General features: G+C 36.7%; 1 protein-coding gene across 1 annotated transcript in view; it reads right to left on the minus strand.

Moving 5' to 3' along the window:
- Positions 1 to 695, minus strand: part of LOC104294770 (zinc finger RNA-binding protein-like) — a gene marked incomplete at its 5' end in the record, with an annotated part of 32,889 nt that extends 32,194 nt beyond the window's left edge. Inside the window, one exon of the mRNA XM_009894417.1 lies at positions 411 to 695. Coding sequence (XP_009892719.1) covers positions 411 to 695 — 285 coding nt within the window. The remainder of the gene's footprint in view (positions 1 to 410) is intronic.
- Between the last annotated feature and the right edge of the window lie 11,181 nt (positions 696 to 11,876).

The following is an 11,876-nucleotide window of genomic DNA, read 5'->3' on the forward strand; positions in this document are numbered from 1 at the left end:
GAAAATTTTTATTGGAACAGTTTTTTCATCTAAATCAGTTCCATGACCCAGTTAACCACATGCCACTTGAACATTTAGGCTAGTTGAGACAAGTATTTCTGCAGTAGTTCCCAAAAATCATTTGGAGATAAAGGTCAATTCATTGCTTATTGTGTGAACGTCTAAATCTTCGCTCCTGCAGTACTACTGCTGATAATCCTCTATATGCGCCATATGAGACTGCAGTCACTTCACATTCTATCAGTTTTAGCTACTAAGTAATTTGAATTGCATTCAAACTGTGATTCATGGAAGAAAAAAAATATATAAATATCATCACATTCTCTTATCCAAACAGGCCTCCTCCTTTTAACATATAATTTAAAAATCACACAAGTGATTTTTTTATATATTTTTTTTTTTTAACGCACCTGGTAATTCTGCGTAGTGACAGGTGGTGGTGGTGGTGGAGCTTCTTGTTGCCTCTGTGTATAACCATAATCTGTAGCTGTGTGCGCTGTAGGATAGCCTCCATAAGCAGCAGCTGTTGCAGCAGCTGCAACAGCTACTGGAGCAGGCCTAGCTACTGCAACTGTAGCTGCTGCTGGAGCATAGGCTGCAGTAACGGTGTGCGCAGCGACTGGTGCCTGGTGGACAGTGTAGCTAGCAACTGTAGTTGGATGGGAATAGGCTACACCTGAAGCTGGCTGCTGGCTATATTGGAAAAAGACAGTAAATAAATAATTAGATTAATTCAACATACTAAGCTAAAGCCTAAACATTTCAAAATCCCACATTTGATTAATACTTGTCCGTTCTACAAACAGACCTGGAGCAGCTATCATACACTTTAATTGCTTTTATTACCTCTCTTCCACCTCCATTAAAAAGGCTGTATCATTTTGAAGTTTCTGTGGATGTAGACATATCATGCAGGTGATGAATTTCTTCTTAGCAAGGGGGGTGTGGGGTGTGTAGGTGTGTTGTGTTCCACTGCTTGAAAAGAACCCAAGTCTTTCATTCAAAATAATACAGAAGTCTTACACTGTTAGCTTTTCATGACTGATAAGTGTTTTAGTAGTTCTTCAATAAAACTGACATACCTGTCAAATGAAGAAAAATACTACTTTTCTGTGAGAGCTCATTACTGACCTGTACTTGCATGATGTTTTTCAGTAAATCATATTAAAGTAATGAGATTTTAAAGACTTCCATGAAAATTAGCTCAGAACTATTAAATTTAAGGCAGGCACTTTAAATACACATCTCTGATAGGGGACTTTTCCCACAAAAATTTAGAATTATAAAAACTAGCCCCACTCACTCATACAGAAATCCCCTGCCTCACAACATGAAGCATCAAAAGAACAGTCAGATCAAGCAAGACGACTGCTACCAGAGCTCTGGCAATCTTTCAGGCACATGCTGAAACTAATCTGCTTCTCTTAAATTTGCAGGTAGGACATTAATATGTGGCTATTTACTAAGAATGAGTAAGTATTAACAGCAGAAATAAAAAATGATGGCTTCAAAGGCTTAATTATTTGAACTAACTAATATTATTGTCCTATATTGAACTATAACTGTGCATTATGATTAAAAGCCTACAATAGTTATTTTTCTTTTTTAACAAATAAAGTGAACTGGGCAAAATATCACTATCTGGAACAATGATATCAAATGGGGATTGAGTGATTGTTCTGAATTTTTAGTACACTTCCTGCACTGCTTTTCAATAATATTTAAGAATCTTTTATGGGTTTCACATCTCCACAGTAGTTTTAAGAGATAATTCTTGCAGTTGTTCTTTGCACCTATCCTAATATTATCTACTCTTCTTTCTTGACTACAGATGGCAAGAACTGTATGCATAATTTCAAATGAAGTTTCAGCTGTGCTACCCACTCTGCTCCGGACTTTCTTTCCAGTCTAGCTTCCTCAGAGCAGCTTCTTGTAAAGTTATCTGTGTATTGACAATATTTCCCTTGCATCAAATATCACGACACACTGTGCTAATATAAATACTAAGTAAGACTCAAGACCAATCCACTGCAATTAGTCCAATTTGATAACCACTCTTCTAATTCTACTAACCACCTCTACCAGCTCCTTCTCTACAATTCTTTTACTAATCTCTACCTTAAGTAATAATTTTCCATACTGCACCACATCAAGTATTTCAACTTAGTCCCAAAAAATAAGACTCCAAAAGACTTAGGCACCTGATCAAGCTATTAAATAGCTAGCTAAACTGCTACATGCATATCCCTATTTCCCCACACTCTTTGCTTCCTCCTCCCAAATAAGCTTGCTTCTATTCAAAAGTTTTACACCTCAGTGTATACCTAGCTTGCTCTCATCTTCCACATCTTACCTAAGGAACCTCAAGATCAAGAGAATTAATTCTTTACACACAATTATTGTACCACGGTGCATGAGAAAAGTATTTTTTGTAAAACACATTTGATTCAAATCTTTGAATAACAACTCTACTAATTTCTATTGACAATAATGATGGAAAATACTAATCTTTCTGATGCATTAGCATCAGAAAAAGTTCCACATATTATGAAATACCACTATGATATTAAACCTCCTAGGTAAGACTGCAGTGTGCTGTGACCGTGTATCTTTCCCCACACTAATCTCCAATTCCACGTCAATCTGATTTTCTGAGGAGTGAAGGGCCATATTGGCTCACAATCTTGCAGAATTCATCCCAGAGCAAAGGCCACAGCAAAAATTAGCCTTTCCCACATTGCTATCTGGTATACGAAACTCCTTTCACCAAGTGAAATGAAGTTTTCCTAAGACAGGTGCATGCTTTGCTTTGATACTTTGCAAGCTAGACATAAGTCTAACACTGCTGCTACTTTCATGGTATCAATATTTAATATTGCTGTATACACACTGAACTGTGATTCTGAAACAGTATAACATGTAAAAATATTTTTCCTATTCACAGATTCTAAGTCTCCATTCCAAAACACTAAGGCATCAAAGAGTTATTAATTCTAGAGAGTTAGTAATTTTTATTCCCCTTTTCAAAAACCCAAATATTCAAGAAGCAATTAAAAAAATCTTTTCTGAACTGCACAAAGATCTTCAACAAGGGAACTGTAGGAGTGGTTTTTATATAGAAAAAGAAATACAGGCTTCCAAAGTGAAAAAAGATGGCAGCACACCTAAAATGATTTTAAGTCAGAAGCTGACTAGGAGGCAGAACGTGCTGATCAATAGCAATTAATAAAGTATTGGTGTCCATTTAGCAAAACATCGTTCTCCAGTTCCAAAACACACAGGTTTGTCCAATTTAAATAGCTATTTAATATAGATTTGCAAGCGAACAACATTCTTCCACAAAAAAAACCCAACAAGCTTTGATGAGAACTTATAATTAGATCTAAAATAGCAGAATCCTCACTTGTTAGTTACTTTTATATAGCGACACTGATAGAAGGTCTGGATTTCCTGCAATTTATCAGCCCAAGAATGACAGAGAATCAAGATCATTTAAATTTAAGAAACAAACTACTACTACATACTAAATTATCTTCTGGAGAACACTTTGCTCTTGCCCTTTTTCATTTCCAGCTATTAGCCTTTTCTAGTAAAAAAAGTGTTGAGGTTTTCCTTGAAAAAAAAAAAAATTAAAGGTAGAAAGCTTTATTTATTTATTGCACATTAACAATATCAAGAAAATGCAAGACTTTGATGTAATGCTATCTATCTTGCCAGGTAATAACTACAGATGACTTAAGATTGTAAAATATTTTATTTTCCACATTAGGATATTTCTGGAATAAGTAATGCATTAAGAAACTTAATTAGGCATCTGTAACAATTATTGTCAGAGGAATACACTTTCAGAAAAACACAGTCTGTTTCTATATAAGATATATAGCACATAAAAGGTATATAGAGAGGAAAGCACATAAAGATCCCCTATAAGCCTTGCTTTTCATGGCATCAACTGATTTAATTTAAAAACAAAAATGAATTGTAATTCATGTGCACATAAGCCGAAGGAATATAAAAATGCTGATCTCCAGTGCATCTCTGTATTAACAACCAACACACTGCTGCTATTCCAGCTCCATTTAGGGCAATGAACACTGAAAACTCTCTTCCTAGAGGCAAAGGACATTTAATTATTTTTTTTTAATTTTTTTTTTTTTTAGTTTTCTGAAGAGTGCTTTTTTGATATAGAGTTACGATCAGGACTAAAACCAATTTTGTCTCTACCCAAACTACCAGCTTCCTCAGAAATGAACACTTCTAAAACATATTTCTTGCAAGTTTTTTTGCATGCAAATGCAGAAGTGATTTTCAGGCTAGCTTAGCACAACTCTTAAGCTAAACCCCACACTAATTAGATCCTTATTTCTTGAATTCTAACTTTTAGGAATATTTGAAAATTTTAGCATTAAGGAAACCATACTCATTGAGACCTAACTGCCAGATTTCTCAAAGTTTCATAGAATAATCTATTAGCATCAGAATAGCAAAACATACAGTTTTGCAGTTTTTCTTTCAGGGTTATGAAGACCGGAACAAGTATGACCTAACTCTCCAAAAACTGAAAAGAACACTATAATCTGCTGCTTCTTCAATTTCTAACCTAGGAAGAGGCACTACTGAGTAACTGGTCAGATGAAGTTTCAGGTGTTTTAATGGAACCTGGACAGAGCAAAGTAAAAACAATATAATTAAAAAAAAAAGGAGCTTTTTTCTCCTAAACACACTTGACAGCATAAAATGGTGAAATGAAATATCACACTACAGTAAGTTGTATTTTAGAAGAGACTTAAGTGTTTCTAGAGCCTGTCACTCACTATAGGCATAACATTTTGAAGACTGAATTTATCTTTTTAGAACTTTAATGAAAATTATTTCCTATTATTACAATGTTATAAACAGAACACTGTTTGTAACGCAATTCACTAGACCTGAAGGCATACACATGTGCAATCCCCTCTTGAATTCTGTTAAATTTTAGCAGTTCCTGGTAACATATTCTACAGTTTAACTACACAGGGACAAAAAAAAAAAAAAAAAAAGGAAAAAAAAAAAAGTTCTCTGAAGCAATTTTGAGTTTCCGTTCCTCTTCCTTGTTTCTAAATTCATCCTTGTGTCATTCCATTAAAAACCAAAATACCAATTGCTAATGGATAGCTAAACCATATACTATCAATAACTCAAAGATGAATAGCCTCATGTTTTCAACACACCCTTACTGCTTTGTTCAACGTCACATTTAGTCTCACTACCCGATTGAAATGCAATCAAATTCTGCAATGATTTCCTCAATGTACATCACACCATAATTGCAAGTGTCTAAGTGATGCAAATACACACTTCATATCTACCTCTCTTCACTCAGTTGCACACAATGGACAGTTCAATGCCTAAATGCCTATACTGCTTTCTTCATTATCAAAACACTGATTTTATTCAAATCTAGTTAACAGCCATGCTCACAATGATAACACAAGACAAAAAGAACAGAGCTCGAGATGTTATGTCTGCCTGAAAAAGTACTAACCACTAACATTCAAAGTCAAAGAACACAGAATCAAAGAATGACTGAGGTTGGAAAGGACCTCTGAAGGTCATTTGAGGGTCCAAATGCCCTGCCCAGCAGGGCCACCTAGAGCCAGTTGCCCAAGACCATGTCCAGACACAACCAGTGCTCAGTCACCCTCACAGTGTTTTAAAAGAAAAAAAAAAAGAAAGAAGGAACCTCCTGTGTTTCAGTTTGTGCCCGTTGCCTCTGATCCTGTCACTGGGCACCACTGAAAAAGGCCTGGCTCTGTCCTCTTTGTGGCCTTCTTCATCTTTGTGGCCTTTCATTGGACTCTCTCCAGTATGTCCGTCTCTTGCACTGGGAAGCCCAAAACTGGACACAGGACTCCAGATGTGGCCTCACCAGTGCTGGGTTAGAGAGGAAGGATCAGCTCCCTCAACCTGCTGGCAATACTTTGTCTAATGCAGCCCAGGATGCCATTTGCCTTCTTTGCTGCAAGGGCACACTGTTGGCTCAAGTTCAACTTGGTGTTCACCAGGACCCCCCAGGTCCTGTTCTGCTAAGCTCCTTTCCAGATGGGTGGCCCCCAGCATATATTGGTGCATGGGGTTGTTCCTCCCCAGGTGCAGGACTTTGCACTTCCCCTTGTTGAACTTCACAAGGTTCCTGTCAGCCCATTTCTCCAGCCTGTTGAGATCTCTCTCCCTGGATGGCAACGCAACCCTCTGGCACATCAGCCACTGCTCCCAGTTTTGTGTCATCAGCAAACTTGCTGAGGGTACACTCCGCCCCATCATCCAGATCATTAATGAAGATGTCAACAGGACTGGACCCAGTACCGACCCCTGGGGTACACTGCTAGTTACTAGCCTCCAACTAGATTTCATTCTACTGATCACCACTCTCTGGGCGGTGTACTCAATTCTTAAAACATTCTGTATTTCCTGCCTTAAGGTACTACTTTGCTTTTCTAGGTACCAATAATGTAACTACACTTTAACCTACCATTGTTGCATTTAAGTAGCAGGAAATATTTTACACGTAATTTAACAACCCAGAGTTAAGCCTACAACCATCAATCCATTTTGATGTTACAACTACAAAGGACATAACTGTACCATTAACAGAAAAGTTTCCCCAAGTGCTTGGTTCCTAAAGACATGAGTCTGTTGCAAATTTACTAGTTAGCAGACTTCCCTCCTAAAAATTACAAAAGCTCCTCTGATTAGCAAGGCACCTTTTCTCCCCAATTACCACCACCTCTTCTGTCTCCCCATCAACTGCAATACTGGCATACGGCCCATGTTAACAAACCCAGAGCCCCTTATTGCCTTTCTAATGTCATATCTCCTTTGAGAGTGGGACCTCACCGATTTGAAAATAAGCCTATCAAAATCTTTTTATAAACAGCAGTAACTTACTGGAGGCTTCTTGTGTACATTAAGTAAGCTAGAACAGCATATTTAAGATAGCACTTAAGACTAATATAGATTGAACAAAGGAGAATCAGCACCATGCAGCTCAATCATATTCACTGAAGTCCCTTTTGCTAAAAATGCGTATCCTTTAAGATGCGATGCAACTCCAGATAGCATGGGCATAAAATTCACAGAAAGCAAGCATTTGGAGTTTTTACACTATTATATATGTACATCCACCCTATAAAACAACTATGATTACTTCTATTCCCCATGCATTTTAGAATGGGGTGCGTATAACACAATATTGTAAGATGAAATGTCTTTCTTAACATAAGTTTAAGTCTAGTGGCACATTTTCATTCAGAATAAGCCTTAAGTCCTACTCAGTACTGTTTCTATCTTCCTGTTGTCCACCAGTACAAGTCTGGATTATGTTTAGTGATACTTTAAGCTTGGGCTAGCAGGCCTGTGTGGATTACAGCCCTAACACCTCTGAAAGACTGAATATTTTTGAAACCAGTAACTAGTTGAAGAGGTAACTGGAGCAGACACTAAAGACAAAAGTAAAGTTAATTAGAAGTACTACCAAATGTGAAAAAACACTCCACCCCCAAACAATTCTCAATAGCCAACTTATCCATCAACAGCATTTCACCTTCCTTTGCTGTTTTGCACCAGTCTCGAATATCCTGTAACATTGCAAACTGCACTTAAATGCCAAACTGGATATAATTGCAATAGTTCACTTCCATATGACTGCATCTTAACCTAAACTCACAGACACTGTGATTGGCTCTGGACCCTAACTGCTACAACTGCTTTTACCTGTGAAGGCCCAAACCATGACAGTAACATTCATGCTACTTGATAGCAATTCAAAGTTAACAAATCACTCCTAACTACCCAAGAATCTCCCATCTGTGACCTGTCTCATTAGAGCAGGGACACAGTATGAACATCACTAAGATGAAACTCAGACATCCAAAGACTGTTTATCTTCTTAACAGAAACCAAAATCTTAACACAAGGTTAATTAAATGAGACCACCACATTTGCACACTTCTCTGTCCAAACATTTCTTAATATCCCTCCATCACCATCCCCACGTTTCAGTCAGCCAACTTTAAAATAAAAGCATAACTATGTCTCTTCTCCAGCACTGAATCAAGAATGCTAATATTTTTTACACATGAAAAACAAGCCAATATTCAGTTGTTCATTTCAAACTGAATATACACACAGTGGTTCAGGTGGCCTACAGAGCGTTCACACACACAAAGTAAAGAGGACTAGTATCACCAAATTCCACATTTATTTCAGGCTCCTAAATAGATGGATTCATATAATTAGTTAAATAAGTAACAGATGAGTTTTGCATTGCATGCAGGTTTATAAACTTAGGCCCCAATACCACCACCAGCAGAAAGTACAAAGGTATTGCAATATTCAGAGAAATTTCCTGTATCAGTATTTGCATAATCTAATGCTTCTCTCATTAAGTCATGATGTTATTGTTGGGTAGTGCACACAAAAAAATTTTGAATGAGCAGGGCAGCAGGAAATTTTATTCAGTGACAACAATGAAAGGAACAAGAATGCTTCTAATCCATTATTTACAGATTTAAAGGGCACTTAGCTCTTTTGCTGCCTTTGATTAAATATGAAATGAGTTAAGATTTCAAGTGTGCTTTATAAAAACTAGTATTTATGAACTAGTAAAACCAGACATCTATTCCCTTTCTTATCTAGTCAATTCAGGGAACTATACTGCTTACGCTGTTACAATAGTAAATACGTTATCAACTCCTGCACACACTACTCATGAATTTCCCAAATACAAGATCTAACATCTGAGCAGCTACCAATCTGACCTTTATAACTGCTTCAAATATCAGTATTAAATGTTAAGACTATATTCCTTGGACAAATTTTAATTTATCCTTCATGTAAAGGATGAGGGAGTATTTAAATGATCCACCATGGCTACACACAAACTAAAATCACAAGACAACACAGTGATTTCTATGCCAATAATAGCTTCATCATCTTTTCAACTGTTGATTTTAAGAAGCTGTTTCTTTGAACCCAATAGTTCTAATACATTGCCCCTTCACTACTATTAATGCAAATTATAATATTGTCATTTTGAGAAACTAGTAGACCAGTATAAACCCTGTTGGTATTCAACTGTGGGAGACCTTGGCTGGTCCGAGGGATACCCATGTACCCTTGAAGAGACTGGACAATCCTGAGAAGATCTGAGCAAACAAGATAAGGGTTGGCAAACATCCTGGCTTTTCCCAGAGCATGAACAGTGTGTGATCAACAATTGTATTGGCTGGATGGCGTGTGATGTGAGAGTGGATTGGCAAAAGTAGAATGGTAGAGTATATGCACAGATAAGCATCCAGGTAAAAGGATATAAAAGAGAACTGCTTGTAAAATAAAATATATGATTGCTGTAACTGGATATTCAGTGTTGTGTCCGTCTCTACAACAACATTCAACAAGTCTAAAATTAAATACGGAAAACCTTTACTACAGGCACCTTTCAAATATTTGGTTAGTATAGCAGATTTTTCTCCTTTGAAATTATTCATCAGAAACTATTTAGACTCTCTTCTTTCTGATGCAAAGTTGTTTTTGTTTTTTTTCTTCTGCATGTCTCCAGCTGAAGATTTAAGTTTCATACTTTGAGATATTCCAAGAGAGACTTGTATTCTAAAAAGAATTGCACAGATTTTTTGCACTTAGCTGAAGTAAGTGCTGAAATCAACAGGATTCTACATGTTATCATTAGGGAGCACTGACTGAGGTTCCTTTAAAGTTGCAGTCTAAAGTTCTCCCAGTGCACCAGAATTTCTGAAAGCCATTTTGTCAAGAGATAACCCCCCAAAAAAAGTGACTAATAATGTGTTTATTATGAAAGTTTCTGTTACTTGCTATAAAAACTACAGTACTGTGACTTCTAAATGGCATATATCAAAAAAAACTAAGGTCTTCAGTTTCAAGTGTGTTATTTGCCCTCCTAAAACAACTTGCTATTTTGAGCAACTTTTTTTAAAATCCATGGATTAGTCCTGTGGCAAGAATTTATTTTTTTTTTGGTAGATTTATAAGACTCACCTATGTATTAACTGCGCAGATAAACATCTATTTGTATTCTCCATTATCCTAGTTTCTCATGACACAGGAATTTTGTTATTCTATCAACCGTTACTTTGAATACTGGTAACAATCTTAGAAGACTTGTTGCAATATTAAATCTTTTATTATCTTCCCCTGCTGCCACCATCTCTTTTTCAAATATACTGGAGTGGAACACACATTTTGTAGCACTCTGTAAACAAGTGAATAAGGACCTGCCAAATCTGCTTCATGAAGGTAAGCGCCCTTTTAGACATTTTAAGTGACTCCTGTGTTTTCTGCTCAAAATATTAAATTTATTCTAATGAAAGGACTGCTTTCACACCAACTGCTGTCTCTCTTCATTTTCAGATGAAAGATGTAAATACACAAACCATTTATAGGATGCAGAGTCTTTTACTGATACACAAATGGAATAACATCTTGCACTTGCGACAGCAAAGGGAAAAGCTTCTTTCAAACAGTTTTTCCATTTTCTGTAGAACGCATTTAGGATTAACTATGAAAACAGTTTTGAACTTGAACTTTATTCCAATTATACATTTTTATACTGCAATTCAAAAGGAAATTTCAAATGAGTTGTTCAGGTTTTTAAGTCTATAGACCACCTCAGCTCCATAATAAAAGGAATAATAATTTTTAAAAATTAATCTCCATTTCAAAATTGTAGATGCATGGATCTCCATTTATCATTCACTTAAAGATTGTTTATTTACTTACAAAAAAAAATCCTCTATGCTATTTAGAAACTCCTTCATACCCCATGATGACCCAGTTTCAAATTTCACTATTACTGTCAAGTAAAACATAAACATACTGTGAGCACCTAATCTTAAAAGAACAGGAAAACAAGCTAAGTTTAATCCTCTCCTTTAACTATTATATACTGGAATAAATGAAAATCAATGTACTTTATGTCCATTTCCAGGAAAGAATAAATAGAAAGAATAGATTGGGAGACCTCCCTGTATATTCCTGAAACTGTCAGGTATGCAATTTTGATTAGCTAGTTAACAGTAGCACGCATCTGCATTCGTTTGTTAATAACCCGTCATATATTTGCTTTATTCTTAACCAAGACTTAGGAGTCAAGGAAGTTCTTTATTACAGATTTATGAAACAAATAATGTAGATTCAAACATGGACTTCAAGGTGCTACTCCAGTAAAAGCCAAAAATGTGAAGATGTTCCTGATTTTATCTGTTTTTTGCCAAATCAAGTGATTTGATTTCAGAAAAAGTGAGATAATAGATGCTACCAATTACTTTTAAACACTCTGATACACAATTTGGATGCACAGAGAGTACAAAGATTTAAGTCAGTATATCTATACAAATGTACAGTTACAGACTCCTGAGCTCCGCTATAAGACCTGCTCCTGGTCTTAGATATCTAAGTAGGAAATCTTTTTAAAAGGAGCCTGGCCCCAAAAGTACCTTCTCTACGTTCTGAGACACATTAATTATAACATTGCTTCAGTGGAATGAGACAGTCCCCTGTATTTTCTGGTGCTTCAGCTCTTCCCTTACCATCCAGTCTCCCATAGATTGGGTTGGTGTAATATTAACCTATGTTAAAAAGGATTCGGTCCTCCCACACCGACATAGGAGAAGGCAAAGACTTAGGGAGCAAATCCCATCTTCCCTGAAGCTGAAGAAGGGCCCGGGGGTGGCAGACGGTAACTCGCTGGTGTTGTTGACTGTAAGTGGCCATTTTAATTTAAAGGCCTCGGGACCTGATGCTGCCGCTAATTCTCCTCCTCCTCCTCCTCCTCCATCACTCCCTCCATCCCTCCTCTCCCC

The sequence above is a fragment of the Charadrius vociferus genome, unplaced genomic scaffold, assembly GCF_000708025.1.
Source record: "Charadrius vociferus isolate BGI_N301 unplaced genomic scaffold, ASM70802v2 scaffold1291, whole genome shotgun sequence".
NCBI classification, from domain to species: Eukaryota; Metazoa; Chordata; class Aves; order Charadriiformes; family Charadriidae; genus Charadrius; species Charadrius vociferus.